General features: G+C 36.9%; 1 protein-coding gene across 6 annotated transcripts in view; it reads left to right on the top strand.

The window, feature by feature from the left end:
- LOC149086522 (uncharacterized) overlaps positions 1-18,605 on the top strand; it is a 211,156-nt gene that overhangs the window by 48,268 nt on the left and 144,283 nt on the right. For all 6 annotated transcript variants that reach the window (XM_089255984.1, XM_089255983.1, XM_089255979.1 and 3 more), the window contains exon 3: positions 3,186-3,411. In XM_089255984.1, coding sequence (XP_089112110.1) covers positions 3,186-3,411 — 226 coding nt within the window. The remainder of the gene's footprint in view (positions 1-3,185; positions 3,412-18,605) is intronic.

Below are 18,605 nucleotides of genomic sequence, written 5' to 3'. Positions count from 1 at the left end.
GCTTCAGTGTAGTAAAAACAGTGTCGGTTGAGGCATTTCTGCCCTTGCTCTCAAATGCCTTGATCAGTTGCATCACTATGTGCTGTGAAAGAGAGATTCGTTGGACGCTGATACTTCCCAAGGTTTGGAAATCAGTGCAAAACGTATTTGGTGCAAGCCAGAAATTTATTTTTTCTGTGACATCATTTGCCTCCAGAAATTTCAACTACACGTTTTTTCTAGAGTTAAACTTTTATATCCAAAAATCTTTATTGAGTCCTGTCAGAATTCCAGGTATTCAAGTTTACAAAGGAAAAAAATATTTAGCTCTACTTGTGTGTGCGTGCCATTCCTCCATTGGAAAAAAAAAAATCTGCTCTGACAATGAATTGGCTTTGACCTTGAAAGACCTTTATTCTTCACTTGGTCACTATTTTTGAATATCATTTAGAAATACTTTTTAGAAAGGGTAACCACTTCCAAGAAAATTCTACACCCATTTTTTCCTATAGAATAGTACGTTGGGTCAAAGTGACCCAAACTGCGGTTCTAGGTATAAGTGCTTTATAACTCAGAAACACGAAATGTGAAGATAATAAAATTTTCATGAATTAATATTCATATCATGAAAAGTCACAAAATTTGTTTAACATCTGCTAATAAGTTTTCGAGATAAATTAAAACAAAGTTTGATTGTGGTCAAATTGACCCACTCCACGGTTCTAGTGTTAATGCTGATGAAACTGCACTATTTTGGAAGAAAATGCTGCAGAAGAAAAAAACGAGCCCCTGGTTTTAAGGCAAGTTAAGGTTAATTTACTATGTTTGTGCAAATGCGTTTGTCATGGTAAAGCCCACCATCATTTTCAAATCTACGAATCCGTGAACATTGAAGGGAAAGGATAAGTCAAAGCTCTCGCACAGTATTTTGGATGAACAATAGAAAAGCGCTTGGACTATGAAAACACTTTTCCTGGATTGGTTTAAACGATGTTTCGTTCCAAAAGTCAGGAAGTACCTTGAGAGTGAAGACATGCCATTCAAAGTTATTTTGATACAATACTCTTGGACACCCAGATGTCAGTGAGTTCAAAGCTGATGGTGTGGAAGTCCGTTTTATGTCTCCTAATACAACATCTATCATTCAGCCCCCTTGATCGGGGGTAATGCGAGCATTCTAGGTTCACTATGCATGTCACTCAATGAAGATGATTGTGCATGCAAATAGATGAAGATGATTGTGCATGCAAATAGATGAAGATGATTGTGCATGCAAATAGATGAAGATGATTGTGCATGCAAATAGATGAAGATGATTGTGCATGCAAATAGATGAAGATGATTGTGCATGCAAATAGATGAAGATGCAAATGCAGAAAACATCTTGAAAGTACGGAAGAATTACACTATCACTAATGCCATTACTGTCATCACTAGAACCATGGCAGCTCTTAAGAGAAAAACGGTCATCTCGGGCTGGATTGATCTTTAGCCACAATGTGTGTTCCAGGATGCGATTTTTACAGAGCCAACTGAAGAGATTATAAAAGACATTGTCACGTTAGTGAAACAGGTGGATGGAGAAGGGTTCTCAATGATATGGATATAGAAGTGAAGTCGAACAGCTAATTAATAGCAATTTAGAGGCATTGACAGAGGAAGAATTAATGCAGCTGATTGCTCATGAAACAAGCGGTACCAGACAAAGATCAAAATAAAGTAAAAGACAAGTTCACTATGAGTAACATGGGGAGGGCATCAGAAGTTCAAATCAGCAATAGATTATTTTCATGAAATAGATTCCTCTATGGTACGTTCTTCGCATGTAGAAAAATTGGTAGAGGAAGTCTTGTCAACATTACTCCAACATACTTGGTGATATGAAGAAGAAACAGCAAACAGAAATCCCAATGTTCTTTCAGAAAACATCACCAACAATCAATCGCCGCACCCTCTTTTACATTCCCTTATACTTTTGCGTCACCCTGCTCTTCTCATGATGTTCAATAAATGAGATGAACAAAAAAAATACTATGGTTTCGGTTGTTCGCAGATTTCTTGTATTTTCCCCACCCCCAGAATGTAACCCCCACGAATACGGGGGACACTATAATTTAGAGTGATATTACATGGTTTAGAATTAATTATATATGCTCATCACAGTGTGCTCACTTTTGGTCAGGGAAATTTTTTTATTTGGTCAGGGAAATGATCAAGCAGATTTTGCTGGGAACCCTGTCAAAGACCTGATTTTTTTTTTAAAGCCAATTTCTGCAGTATTGAAAGTGTCTCCCGTAGGTTCAATCCATAGCAGTTGGCAACTCTGTCCATGTCAAAGCTTGAGGCGACTTCCTCTTGTCCAGGATGTGATCTTACTGGCAGACTTCAGGACATGTCAGTGTCTTCCCTGGGCTCATCAAGGCTGTTTCATACTGAACTCCCATCGCTGGGAGTTGCTTCGAGCTCTTGGACTAAAAATTCTAAATTATGAATTCGTGGTTCCCGTGAAGATTAAGACGTCTTGAAGGGTGTCTCAATGGACCACATCTGTGGGAACGTTTCATTTGTAAAACTTTTTAGCACTTGTAGGAAAAATTTTGTTATATACTCTGTGATAATAAAGTTCAAAATGTGTTTGTGTAAAATCTAAAAATTTTATATTGTTGATTGTTTTATGTGGAAATGAAACTTATTCTTTATTGTTGTCCGCTGATGAATTAATTGTTGCAAAAACAAATATCAACTACACATGAGTATTTGGCCAACAATTTTGGAAAAGCACGCATAAAAATTTGGTTCATGTGTTGTACCATTTAGGTACATTTCCGGTTTATTTTTTTGTTTTTCCAGTGCGTCATTGGCATCTCTGATGTATTTAAGAAATGAACATCATCCGAGAAGATAAACAAACACCAGCACAAAGTTGCCAACCGAACGCAAAACAATATCTGTGTCACGTGAAATCATTTCAAATTAGATTTTTTTCAACATAAGATACATTAATTCAATATATAATAAACAAAATTGACCTGTTCTTGTTTTACAATTCTTAGAGATCCTATACTCTGTCTATTCATATTGTCATTTCTCTTCTCTGTTGTTGCTATCCTCTATATTGTAAAGACATTTATATTCAGTGTTTGGCGAGATACACTACAACATTAATTTTTATTTGCAATTTATTGAATCTTTATTTTCTTTCGAAGCAAACATTCAGGTTGCAAGTGAATTTGCCTCATAATCAACGCATGGTCTTGAGGGTTAGTCCACGAATGACTCTGGCTGAACTAAAGCTGCAGATATGTAATGAAAGAGAATTGGAGTATGAAAACCATAATCTTGCACACCCTGCACAGCCTAATGTTGCACTTGATTTAAATGGAACCCTTGGAAGTTATGGTTGTACTGAGATTAGCATCATGTCTAGATCTGGTGAGTATTTTTCAATGGAGCATAACTATACTAGAGATGGGACAAATAACAAATAACAGCTTTGGCCAAATAACAAATATATTGTTGATTTTGCAAAAATACCAACATGTCTTAAAATTTATTACAATTATGAATAAAATTGGTTTTTTAGTACTGAAATTAAAAATAAAACTAAGTATAGTTTTGTTAGGTATGGGGGGGGGGGTGGGGCTTTGGCAATTATAATTATTCTGGTTTGACGTGAAAAGACTTGCAACAACAGATTTCTAGCACAGGGAACGAAGTTTATTATCATTGTTTAGTTTATTTATGTTGCGATCCGATATGTAAATCGGATGCTGCCGGTATCAATCCGCCATGATGTCATCAATCATAAGCGATTTGCCTATATAGAGGAAGATTTTCTCCATGCACATACACGTAATCCTGGTGAAGGTGGTTTTGGTGAAGGCTTCCACTTTGAAAATTCATAGCAGTGAATATTTCCGCGAATTAACTGCTGAAAAAGAACTTTCAATGCAAGAAATGAAATAAAAATTAGAGTACATATAATCTCCAAACATTATATGTACTACAACTGTGCACATTTAAGTTTTTTCCAATAAACAATTTACAAACAGGTCCACAGAGAATAATTTGTAATATTAAAATCACAATTCACAAGAGCACTCATATGTTCGCTATTAAATAATTACTTAGTTACAATGCAAACCTTTGTCTAGTATTTTATACAGACTAACTCTAAATTTGAAGGTATTTTCCCCCCTCCAACATATGCAATTATTCACAGCGTATAAGAAATTCTGTAACATTTTCATTAGATTTATTTTCATAATGACTACAACTGCCATGTTTTCTCACATTGCAAGGGTACCAGAAACTAACACTTTTTCCTCTAATTAAGGCCTTTGTAATAATTATTGTATACATAGCTCTGCAGTAATCAACACATTAAGGAAGATGACCAGGTGGTGGCCCAAAATTTCAATGAAAGATATTTCACAGGCGATACATTAGAATTTAAATGAAATTGAAACTATCCAAAAAACTGCATTAAATTGGCATTTTCACAATTATGCAATCGAACCTCAAGGGGGGCCAGACGTGCCACCATGAAGAAAGCAGGGCATTGTGTATTCATTAATTGGGAATTTGACATGGAAGAACACGTAAGTCACACAAATCGAATCTTACAGGACCTATCCTAATATACAGTCAATTATTAGAGCACAATCCAGGGGTGTGCTTCCTTGTGCTGTAACGTTTTCAACATATGAGAAAGCTTCGCTTATGAAACCTGGGTAACATTCGGTAGAGTTCACCCATGATCTCAGCATCACTGGGTGGGGAAGGGTAAACTTTTTCACAAATATATATATAATTATATGAACGAGGAGAATAAAAATATTAAGTAAGTGCAAATTCTTTCATACACAATGTGTATTGTCTCCTACTCGGTTTCACATTTTTATTTCTCAGCTGATATACCAGGAGTTCAAATGGGACAACTCCAAAAGTGTCTTTTAACAAGGTAACAGTTTGCATGGGCATTCCACATATTTTTTGCACCATTGCTAACATTGATGTAAGATCTGATATTTTTTGTCCCTCCATTTCAATCTTTTTTGGAGCAGTTTTATTTCGCGCCTCAGTTCAGCTTTAGTGGGACTATCTGACTTCGGCACTTCAGAACTGATCTGACCTGGAAAATTAGGGCAATCCTCCCTTGACAAAGTGACTGTAGCCAGTTCTGATAATGTTGTAGCAGCTGCTTCAAATTCATTTTGAACATCTGATTCATCATATATAAACCTCTTCTAATGGCCGCCTCCAAACTACTGCGATATTTTGTTGAAACCAAAGGATTCTGTCTCAGACTTAACATTACAAGTAACCTCCGATCAACTATTTCCGAACGATCACTTAACACGGAGTTGAAAAAATATGCTTAGCACAATGAGAAAAATTAAAAATAAAAAAATTCAAGTTGATTTTCATGGCAGTCATCCATTCAGAAAGAAAGACTGCTCTCTTTCTATTCGTGGGTATAAATGCTAGATAGGTGTTGAAGGCAGTGGAGAGGGGGAAAAAATCTTACAGATTAGAGGGGGACAACATAAGACATGCTGTTAACACTAATACGCAAGCTGTCCAATTACTAGAAAAGATTTGTTTATGTGGCACTCCCTACTTCAAGGCATGGTTCAATACAAAAAATGGACCTCGCAAATAACAAATGAATAGAAATATCCAGGACAAATTTTTTGGGAGGGATGTGTCAATCTTCTTTTCACAAGAATGTCTTCAGCTATCAGACTGAACATAAAAATGCCCTGGAAAGAAGGCTTAATTTATTTTGAATGGTCCTGTTAGTGGCCGCTGCTAGGTTTTACTGTAATTTTCCATTATAGTTTGCAAATAAAGTTTTCTAATTTTTACGCGAAAAACAGAAGTTGCCAAGATTTTGAAAATTATATAAATATTTATAACTATATATATATATATATTTGCAATATAAAAGCTGTGTACTATGGTGCACAATAGCAATTTGACTGTTCGCCGCATAATTGAATACACTGGTTAATCAAATATTATGTGCCAGAACTGTTGATAACCATTTAAGTGGGACCGATTGTACTTAAAATTTGAAACCACTCAAACAAGGAAAAATAACTTAATATCTTACCAGTGGAGGGGGTTTAATAAGTTATCAGCGCCGCTCCTGCAAAGGTTGAGGGTGATGTGGAAAATTGAATATAGTAGGAACAGCATGTTCTTTCAAATAGCGTTGAGAAGAGGAGTTATAGCTGTCAGCTGCGAAATTCTCAGCACAAATAACAAATGTTTTAGCAGGATGTCAAGACCTTCCTTTCACAGCTTCCACCCATTGTTTAAGAACTTCTGGGTTTCGAAGAGGGAAACCTTTATTTAAAAAAAATATATATATTCATTAACCAGGCTTCAAGAAAGCAATAGAATCAATCATTGTTCATAATAGTAGCTTAACAATGATAATTGTTTGATAATTATAATACATTAATAATATAATTTGATATTATGAAAATAATTATAACACTTTGATGATTACATTTATGATTTTGCATATTTTGCTTTTCATATTTAGCAAAAACTGATGATGTAAATAGTATTAATTGCATTTTAATACTGTTTGTTTGATATTTACACTGGATAATTTTAGTTCTTTAAGGCATTATCAGTTTTTTTCGGACATAAATGCAATTTTTAATGAAGCATATTTCGTCAGTATTTCTGTAATAAAAATTCTAACCCCAACAGTAATAAGCAATTTTTACACAATTTCAAAAAATATTTTTGAAGTTTAAAATTCATGCAATATTAATTTGTTATTTTGAATTATGCTCATTAAACAGAAATTCAACGGGAAATGAAAACTACATGCATTTAATTTTACAATTGTAGTATAAAAATGAATGCAAATCAGTATGAAAGAGACTTTCTTAAGTTGGTGCTCGAAAATTTTTTGTATCAGCATGTATCAGAAGCCACTAGGGGTACTGCTATTTTGGATTTAGTTCTTACTAGTTCTGAGGATCTAGTTGAACATGTTTCGGTGGGGGAAGAGTTTTCTTCCAGTGATCATCGTATCGTCAGATTTCACTGTAACTTTTCCTCGGGTGAGGTTGATAACAAAAGACTGGTTCCTTGTTTTCGGAGAACTAACTTTGATGTTTTGCGAAGAAGGTTAGCGGAAGTTTTCAAAGACCGGTTGGAATCAGTAGGGGTGGTAAGTCAATGGGAAGAATTTAGTACGAAGCTGTCCTCTGTTTTGCACGACGTCATACCCTTTGTTCGAAAAAAGCGTGTTTGTACATCACACCCTCTATGGTTCACGGATAGCGTGCGGAACCTTTATCTTGAAAAGAAAAGAGCATTCAGAGAGTATAAAAGTGGACGAGGTGACCTATCATTGTTTACTGATAAAAGAAGACTGTTGAAGAAAGCGATAAGGGATAGTAAAAAGCAAGTTGAATCTAGGTTGGCAGATAACATTGGCTCTGACCCAAAATCATTTTTTCGATACGTCAATAATGGATGTAAGGGGACAGTTGGCCCCCTCTCGATAGGAGGCTCAAAAGTAGAGAGCAATGTAGGCATGTGTAGTGCTTTCAATGACTTTTTCGCGTCGGTTTTTAATGGTGATAATGATATTCGATATACGGGTGTTGCATGGGGTAATAAAACGCTCAACGATATTCAAGTGGAAGACGTGGAGGTCCTAAATCTTCTAAGAAATGTATGTGCAAGCAAAGCACCGGGACCAGATGATATCTATCCCAGGGTTCTCAGGGAAGGTGCTAATAAATTGTTGGGGCCAGTCGCACAGATATACAGGAGTAGTGTTGCTGAGGGTATCGTCCCGAGAGATTGGAAACTGGCTAACGTTGTTCCGATATTTAAGAAGGGTAGTAGAGAAGTGGTGTCTAATTATCGTCCAGTGAGTTTGACGAGCTCCCTCTCGAAAATTTTGGAAATTATCATCAAAAGGCAGTTTGTGAAGTGGATAGACGAGAATAATGTATTGTCGGATAATCAGCATGGGTTCAGGAAGGGGAAGTCATGTGTAACTAACCTCCTTTGCTTCTATGATTACGTGACTAAGGCTTTGGGTAAGAGCAAAAATGTCGACGTTGGTTACCTTGATTTCCAGAAGGCATTCGATCGGGTCCAACATGGCAAACTCTTGAAGCGTTTACACGAGATTGGAATAGGGGGAAACTTGCTGAATTGGATAGAATCGTGGTTAAGAGATAGGTCGCAACGAGTTATGGTGAACGGGGAATTCTCTGGTTGGACAGACGTCACAAGTGGAGTTCCTCAGGGAGGTGTCCTTGGCCCCATACTTTTTTCACTTTTTATCGACAAACTCGATCAGGGTATCGATGGAATTACTAGCAAATTCGCAGATGATGTGAAGCTAATGGGGGTAATCGGAAATGAAAGCGATAGGGAGTTGCTCCAGACCAACTTAAACAAGATTGCAGCATGGGCAAATGAATGGAGCATGACGTTTAGCGTAGATAAGTGCATGGTCGCTCATTTTGGTTCGAACAACCCACGGTTCTCTTACGAGTTGAATGGTGTCACTATCCCGGATGCAACTAGAGTCACCGATTTGGGAATTCTCATTGACGAGCGACTTAAGTTTTCTGAACATTGTTCAGCGGTTGTCAAAAAATCGAATAGAATGCTTGGTCTCATTTTCAAAAAGGTCTCTTCGCGTTCTTCTAAAGTCATTCTTCCGCTTTTTCGAGGCTTAGTTCGTCCTGGACTGGAGTATGCTGTAAGGTTTTGGAGACCATACCTACAGAGGGACATAGACTTGGTTGAAGGGGTGCAGAGAAGAGCTACGCGTGTCCTTATTGGCACACAGGGCTTGAGTTATGAAGAAAGACTTCATTTTTTGAATATGTTTACATTGGATGAACGCAGGTATCGAGGAGATATGATCGAAGTGTTCAAAATTTTCAATGGGATGGATAGGATGGACCATGAACTTTTAGTACACCGCCAATCGACTGCGTTTACAAGGGGACACCAGTATCGATTGGTGAGGGACAATGCAAGGTTATGGTGTCGCAGGGAATTTTTCTCCAATAGGGTTGTTAATAAATGGAATAGCTTACCGCCGGAGGTAGTAAATTGTAACACAATTGACACGTTTAAAAAGAAATACGATAAACATGTTGGGGTAAATCGAGAAGCTATCCATTCTTAGAATAAGACAACCATAAGTATTCTTTATGGGCATTGTATAATATTTTATCATGTGTATATATTGTTTGTAATTTGTGTTAATTGCATTTTTAATTGGGTTGCTGTATTTTTGAAACATATGACAACCATATTTTTATGGGCATCTTTTTATCAGCCACCTCGTTGGGCATTTTGCCTGTTGTGGCGTTGTATTTGTATTTGTATCTTTTAACATAAAACCACACGTGCACTTACTTATGAAACTGAAGTTTATTTCCATCTTCCCTCAATTTCATCATCGGTTGGAGCAATTATAGGCAGAACGCAGTATCACCATTTGTGTATGTGCAGATGGACAATTATATTAATGAAATAATATGAAAACAACTGAAAAAAACACTCGAGATGGAAGTTTCCCCCATTGTTTACATGCTGAAATAGCAATGTTTTGCCTGTCTTGCCCACTTTTGTATTCCTCTGCATCGGCTTGAGCACACCTGTGTTATTGTATAGGAAGTCTTCACTCCAGTTTACTTATAGCTCAGTGTATAAGCCCGATGAGTAGTTTATTAAACTATCTGAAAATAAGAGTCATAGGAAATATGGGACGTATGGTCATGTGAATACTGATTCAAATTGATTCTCGTTGTTTGTTTTTCCTGAAGATTAGTTGGAAATTTTTTTGACTGTTGGCAACACTGCCTTCCGCGCGTGGTGTCAAAGAAACAGCCTTTTATTTCTTTGTTCGGATTTAGCCAAGATAAGCGACTGGAGTGTAACTTCGTTGTTTTTTTTATAGTTTTGTGTTTAAGAAATATTCCTTACCTGTGCCAAGATAGGCCCTTGGAATTTTTCAGGGAGGAAATTTGGCTTCGGAACAGCTTAGGTTGGCAATTTTCTGTGACATTTTTTTTCAGCGCCAAACTTGTCCGACGACCCCATCAAAAGTCGCCAAGGCCGTTAGACACATTACGGGCGCCGGAAAAAAAAATCACCTGCATAGAAAACAATAATGAAAAAAATATGAAAAATATCATGAAACACAGAAGGAATGAAAACAAATACGATCTGGATTATAAATATGATTTCTGGGTTGATAAACATATGAGGCTGTGGGATGCTATTGACGCTCAAGCAAGCATAAACCTGCTAAAACCAACACAAGCATTATTATAGTAATAAAAATAATTATAAATTAAAACCCGGATTCTTTCCAGGAATCCAGGTTCTTTTAAATAAAATAAGAAAAAAAGGATACAGGGGCATCCTGTATGTATAAAAGAATAAATAATGGAAAATATTAAAGGTACAACCTGAGATATCCAATAATTAATCCGACCCACACACTACATTATATATACGGAACGAAGAGAAAATGAACTAATCTCCAACGATTTTTCAAATCATTCAAAACGCCACGGCTGTAAGGTGACGTCATTTGGAAGAAAAAAAAGAATGAAAACATGTTTGAAAATGGCAGTTGGAAGTTTCAAAAGACGTGCTAGAAACAATAGAAAACAACCACTAGTGCCATCTTGCTGTATTTTTTTAACAGAAAGAACATTCTAGAATGACAACCCAGCAGCCAACGGCACCGCAGAACACCACAGTATGCCGGCACTGGCCACTTATCGTCGGAAAAAAGTCGCCAAGTTGGCATGTCCCTTTGGACTAATTTCCTTCGGGTCACCATTTCCTGCCAGTATTTAGGGGTGAAAAATCTACAATTTTCAACGTCTGCTACAATTTCTGGCCGTTTGCTACATTTTGCTACAAAATCGGCGAAATTCTTAAATTCTGCATCTTGTGCGAAAACAAATTTTTTCTTAAAAAACGTTGATCAAGAGCAAACTGACAAAGTTGACTCTTTTGATTTATTCGTTCCTTATGTTAATTATTTGTTAAATTGCATCTATTTTCCCTGACTGGCTGTTTTCTATGAAAAATTTGTGTGTCCTTTTAACAGAATGGACAAGTTTGTGGAAGAACGTATTACTCTGGAAAAACAGCAATGACAAATCTGTCTTCACCATCAGGAGTTGTGATTAAATTCAGGGTGTGTATAATCATGGAGAAATGACAAAATTCTGGAAAAGTAACAAAATGAAAAACTGGTCATGAAATAAGTGAAAAATACGGAGTAGAAACAGATGTGTACTCGGATTGAATTTTTTGTGAAAATAGAATCATTCTATTAAATTTGTAATAGTTCAATCATTCTACATTTTTTATTTCTATAGTTTGAGTTAAAAATAATCCAAGTCTATAGTTTTATCATGCTATTAAATTTCTTAGCATTTCTAATAAATATTCTCTAAGAATTACCCAGCAAAAGAAGTTATCTCAAAGTATGTTCAGTCAAACTGCGATAATGATCAAAAGCGAACTCAAAAAGAAACTTATCATTTTGAATATGAAATGGGTAAATTCTGGTAAAAGAAGCAAGATCAACCGTTTAAAAATATTTGAAACTGAAAAGTACAAACTTAAACAAAAGCACAACTTAAGACTTGCATTTTCTGCAAAAACAATAAATAGAATTATTTTTCTAATGCGAGTGTTCCAAGTGGTGATTTTATTTTAATTGGTGATTTTATATATACACACACATATAACATACATACATACCAAGTTTATAAGTTGAATCATCTCATTTTCAAATTGTTTTTGAAATATTAAATACCATATGTTAAATTGTCTATTTGTTAAAATTGCCTCTCGCTTGTTGATATTCTAGAGAATGTAATATATATAAATATCAAGAAGTCTCTCAAAATGTTTTTCTGATTTCAAAATTAAAAAAAAAAATATTTATTCTTGAGGAAATCTCTGTATTTTGTGCTTTGGGGGGTGGGGGTACTCCTCCTTCTTCTGAGCTGAGATAATGCTGTTTTTCAAAGTAAAAAAGTAATTCTGTGTACACTACTGCATATATGTATATAAAAACTGTATTTTATTTATTGCTAAAATTACAAAAGTTACAAAAATTACAAGTCTTACAAAACTGATAAATGCTGCTACAAAAACCAGATTTCTATTTTCCACCCTTGCACTATTGGATATTGTGTGAAGATGACCTCACTGCCTAGATGCAGGATTGGACAGTTTCTTTAGAAGCAAGAAAAAAATTGGCGAGAAATATTTTTTTTCGATGTGGAAGTAGAAACTAGTTTTCCTTCAATAATTTATCACGTAAGTTGGAATTTATGCAAATAATGTATAGCAAAAATTTGCTATGTAATTCCAAATAATGGAATTACCATATATGTTCCTGTATAAGCAGAGTTTTTTTTGTAAAAAAATTTGTTCCCCAGGGGGGGGGGGGGGGGGTCGGCTTATATTTGGGTCAGTTTTTGATGAGAAAATATCGACCCCTGCAATCAGTAATCATTTTTGTAGCCGTGTTCGAGAAACTGCTATTATTGGTAAACAACAACAATGGATCTTGAACCAGCAAGACGTCTTTCACAAGAGCTCCAGTTTATGGAAACTTTGATGGCGGATCGATGCGCTGACTAGTGGGACTTTTACAACTGCGGAGTGGAGGACGATTCAAGCTTTCCAGAGATACCAAGCTCGACTCTGTACGATAATCGGTTAAAAAGTTATCAATGGTTTCCCGAGCCGGGAGGTCGGGGCTTCGCGGTGGACATTGGATCGTTGTGCTTTGGAAGATTTGGACTTTAAATTAGAAATTTAGATTAAAAATAAGCTTATCTTTGTACAGAGTCATGTGTGATGATCGGTATTTTATAGGGTGTGATGAGAAATTGTCGTTAAATTAACAATTTTATGATTGTTTCTTCGATTTTGTATGATATAGATCTGTGCATAGTCATAACATTAGCATAAGGTCATTCTAGATTTTCTATGAGTAATTTAGTATTACTCAATAGGCTCCTCTTATTCTTTTTTATAGTCTATTCTCATTCTCACATTTGGAACTTTTCTGTGCCTCGCGCTTCTCTTAAGCCTTTTAAAAATTTCAGCTGATCTGAAATAGTCTGGCCGAAGGTTTTGTTAAAAGTTTGCCCTTTTCAAATACTGTTATGGAGGACGAACTATTTCTTATATATATTTTAACTATTATAATGGAAAGCAGGTTTCTGTGTTGATATTCAGATTCCTCATCACAAAGCAGTCAATAGTAGCAACAAAAAACCAAACTCTTTATCAGTTAATGAGCTGCGTAAGCAATGAAATTCAGGACTTTGAAAAAAATGATTACGGGCAAATCAGAATTACCTCTACTAAACAACGTTGTGTGTAAAGAAAGTAGAGAACATGCTCATAGCCCCAAAAAAATAGACAATTACGAAACACAACAAAAGGGGCCGTATGCTTATGATGCAGCAAAAGCTATATGGACACAACTCACCAAGAGCACTATTAAATCTCGGTCATGCATTCCCCTTGGTGAACGACCACAACTACAAAACCTGTTGATGACTTATATTGATGCCACTAAAGCCTTTTTGTTGTTTATTGGAGCCTCCTGGAAGAACAGCGGTGGAAAGAAAAGGTACCGATTACCGGTAAGAGCACAAGAGGTAATAAGACTCCAGATTTCAAACCTATTCAGAGAAGTGATGGCCACAATTTATCCAAAAGCCTACACACTTCGATCTAATGTGAGTGACCATTCAGATTCGACGCAAGCACATGACCAAGAAGCCACGCAGACTTTACCTACAGCAAAACAATGTACTTCTTCTACACTGACGTCGGCTAAGACTGAGCAGAAAGGAAAGAGCAAGTCTAAGAGAACAAGACATAAAAAATATAACCCGGTCATGCTAAAAGGGTAAGAACTCCATGCTAGACTTTTCCGCCATGACTATCAGCTGCTCAACTGATGTAGGATCTGGTTCAAATGATGAATTGGCTGGAAAAAGTGCATCCCTGGCTCTCTCTGCATTGTCATTAGTTGAACAGGCGACCTCAAAAATTGATGGATTTGCGAATACGGATATTCCTACGGATATTCCAGTAATCCCAACGGAAAGCAGCGACAGCATCTCTAAGAAAAGCCAGTTCACTGAAGATCTGATACATCACATCGAGCAACTGAAGGTCATTCAACATCCTGAAATCAATGATGATAATCCTATAATCAACAGTGGCAATCGATTCTTCAAACGATCTAGAGATGAAAGTGGCCAATCGATGCCTAAAAAGTCTACTTCGTATAATGATGAACACTATTCATCTGAGAATACATCTGACAGTGAGGCATATGAGGAATATGAAATAATCGACGGATGGGAGATGCAGCGAGAGACACCACATTCACCAGCGTGCTCACGAAAGCGAGTACTTTCCACATACGAAATATATGATACTTCTGAAGAGTCAGAAAATAAATCTCATGACATAAGCAGAGCAGACTCAGAATATGAACTGATTGACAGATGGCTGAAGCAAAAAGTAGCAGCACAATCACCCCGTTTGCAATACCGTGTACAAGGAGTTACGCCTGTCAGGTATGCAACATATGATGGTTTCAAAGTATCAGAAAATGCATCTCATGACATAAGCAGAGCAGACTCCGAATATGAACTGATTGATAGATGGCCGAAGCAAAAAGAGTCAACACGATCACCCCGTTTGCAATACCGTGTACGAGGAGTTACGCCTATCAGGTACGCAACATATGATGATTTCAAAGTATCAGAAAATACATCTTGGGACCCAAGCAAAGCCGATTCAGACTATGAACTCATTGACAGATGGCCGGAAACAAGGCAGTTAGCACGGTCGCCCCCAGAGCAATACCGAGTTCGAGGACATGTGCCTATGAGGTATGCAAATCGCAAGACCAGAGTAGACGAAACTGAACATTCACGAGAATTCGAAGTAGTTGATTCATCCCCACGTTCTCACAAAGGGAATCGCCATTACGAGCACAATCTTAAAAAAACACCAACAATAAATCAGCGAACATTTCATAGCAGAATACATAACGACAGCAGAAAACACAACAGCAGACAACGTATAAACTGTTACATGAGTAATCTAGCGATGAACAACAATTACGAATGGCAACATAATAAGGAAGATCAAGCATTTCCAAGTAGACAACGGCAAAAACACGTTACAGCAATACCGAATGGCAGAACCACCGCAAGAACCCCTGGAAACATATCTTCAAGTTCACATACATCGCACAGTTCAGAAATCAGCAGGTGTACACGCTGCCAGAGATATCACCAGGGCCGTCTTAACGCATGGGCCCACCCGGGCACGGCCCGGGGGCCTCACGTTCAGGGGGGCCTCGAGATGACTTCATAATAATGACGGGACTATATTGTAAAAATAAATGTCTCAAAAAAGAAAAAAAAACTTGAATCCCTTCTACAATTGTTTGTGGCGTCGCGTTCATATTGCCAAAAGGCATCCTCAATATAATAAAGGCCACACTTGTATTGCCCGTAGTGTACTCATTGAAAACGACTCTGGCGAAACCAGCTTTGGTATACTTCATTCCATTCGCAATGTAATCATTAACAAAGCAATTGGCGACCATCTGGAGCTGTTTCTTGTGTACGTGTGGCATTCGTAGACTAGCTACGACGAAAAGTGGCTTTGTCCTAAGGGAATTCGATTCACAATGGGCGAGACCAAACAGATCCAACTTTGACTAGTGTCCCCATTCCAAAGAATAGCTCTTTTCTACTAAGAGATAAGAATGGTTGCAACAACTGAATAAAAAAAAAAATTCAGACATTTTGAAAATGGGAGGAGGTTCACGGTAATAGGAGGCGAATAGTATGTTCCCCACCACTTGCAATGGTCCCTTCTCTATCAGCATTAAGATTAAACCAAGAATGCTTGTCCCCTTGAGACCTCTATCCCTTGCCGCGTCATATTTTTTAAAATCTATTTTTGTCTCCCCTTGCTTTCCCTGAAGAAGAACATTGATTGTATTCATGGATTTTTGTTTTTGGGAGATGTAAAAGGATTAGGCGGCTCCTTTTTAAGGTGTGAGAATTTTTAGTATCTGGTATCTCTGTGGTTCTTTGCTCGATGTACCGCGAAATTTCAGGAAAGCAAAACAGCCACGCCCCTCTCCCCCTCCCATACTCTTAGTTCATAATAGGGCTTTTTTTTCCTCAGAAATACTGAAAATATTCCTTGGTGTGTGTGTGTATGTGGCATGTCTTTATCAGTTCTTAATATTCATTTGAGGAGATTCGATCTCCTGCTCTATCTACAAGTCCATTTTAAAAAAAAACAACAGATTCTTTAACTTTTCGTTTTCAATCAAATCAGTTTTTTTTAATTTTTTAAATGTTATTATAATATATCTCTCAACGAAAATGAAACGTAACTTTTTGAGTGGTGCGACGAAGAGGAAAAAAGCAGCAGAGAAAAAAGAAAAAATTAATAAACTTCCAAAATTAAAATATTGGCTGAATTCGAGTTCCCCTCCATCTACCAGTACCACATCTATTGTTACACCCATTTCCCCAATTGAAGAAGATAATCTTATAGTTTCAGTACCAATTCACTCTGCTCAAGAAATCCCACGAGAGGAGTCATCATTTATATCAGTGAAAGATGTTACTACTCAACAGACTGATCCAGGATTGTGGAACGTCAAGGATACTACCACAGTGAATTATTGGATTCATGTTGGACCAACATCGTGCCAGAATTATGATAGTGACTTTTCGAATTCACGTAGAACATACACAAAAGCAGGTGGTGAGAAAAATGTAAAGGAAAGATACTTGACAAAAAATGTTTTTGAGCGCAAACTTCGAAATGGTGAATTCATAAAACGTGAATGGCCGCTCTATTCGCCATCCAAAGGTCGTTTGTTTTGTTTTATGTGCCGCCTGTTATCTGACAGAGAATCTCCTTTTGCTACTTATGGATTCAATGACTGGAAACATTCTAGTGAAGTTATCTCGGAACACGAAAACAGCAATGAGCACCAGCGATGCATGAAGGCATTTGTAACCCGTCATAAAGAAAGTGGATGCGTAAATTCTGCATTAATTGAGCAATATCACTCCGAACAGGAGTATTGGCAGAAACTATTAATGCGTGTAGTTTCAGTTATTTGCTTTCTTTCCTCTAGGGGATTGCTATTCCGTGGTGAAAATCAAATTATTGGGTCACCAAAAAATGGCAACTACCGCGGAGTATTAGAGCTATTGAGTGAATTCGACCCTTTTCTGAAAGAGCATTTGAGGCTGTATGGAAATCGGGGAAAAGGAAATCCATCATACTTATCAGCAAATATCTGTGAAGAATTTTTGGAATTGATGGGACAACACGTTCTCAGTGTTATTCTTAAAGAAATAAAAGATTCTAAGTATTATTCAATAAGTGTGGATTCCACTCCAGATATTTCACATGTCGATCAACTAACATTTGTTATTAGATATATTCAAGGATGGGAACCCGTGGAACGTTTTTTAAAATTCATTCTAATATTTGATCACGGTGCCAAGGCTTTAACTGAAACTGTTATAGGTTTTCTCGACAAGAACGAAATTCCGCTATCAAACTGCCGAGGCCAATCGTATGATAACGCATCAAATATGTCTGGACGCTACACTGGGTTGCAAGCACGTGTCAAAGAGCTTAATGAATTTGCTATTTATGTCCCTTGTGCTGGGCACAGCCTGAATTTGATTGGAGTTAAAGCGGTAGAGAGTTCTCTACAATCTGTAAAATTTTTTGATTTCATTCAGCGCCTGTATTCATTTTTTTCCGTCTCGACGCATCGGTGGAATACTCTAGTTTCATCAATAGGAAAAGCTCTGGTTGTAAAGCATCTGTCGGACACAAGATGGTCATCACATTTTGACGCTGTTCATGCTCTCTGTGAAAGTTTTGAGAAAATTGGCCATGCACTTGATTCTATATCAACAGATGCCCAACAGGAAGTGAACGCAAGAGTAGAAGCAGCAGGACTACGCAAGAAAATGGAGAGCCTGGATATGATTTTCTTGGTAATTCTTTGGAATGACATTCTTGAAAGAATGAACAAAGTAAGTAATATTTTACAGTCAAAGGATGTAAATATACTTACTGCTGTGAATCTTTTGGAGTCTCTGAAAATATATCTCCAAGAAATCAGGGATAAGTTTAGTGAATATGAATTAAAATCTAGAAGTAGATGTCCAGATTTAGATTATAGTTACATAAACAAGAGGGAGAGTAAGCGAAGTGTACGGCTCACTAGATACGATGGAGCAGAAGATGAGATATGTTTAAGTGCAAGTGAAAAATTTAAGGTAGATACATTTCTTCCAGTTTTGGATTATTTAACTTCTGAATTGATAAAACGTGCAGAAGCTTATTCATTGATTGGAAATCGATTTTGCTTCTTTGGAGAGTTGAAAAAAATCGACGCTAAGGAGCTACAAACAAAGTGTGAACATCTTGCTAATGCATATCCCCAAGATCTCGATCAAAATGACCTTTTCAATGAATGTGTTCAT

Source organism: Pholcus phalangioides, unplaced genomic scaffold (assembly GCF_987345545.1).
Source record: "Pholcus phalangioides strain wild (caught in Gottingen) unplaced genomic scaffold, Ppha-v1.0 ptg000004l_1, whole genome shotgun sequence".
Classification (NCBI taxonomy): Eukaryota; Metazoa; Arthropoda; class Arachnida; order Araneae; family Pholcidae; genus Pholcus; species Pholcus phalangioides.
This window is presented reverse-complemented; position numbering and strand designations above follow the sequence as displayed.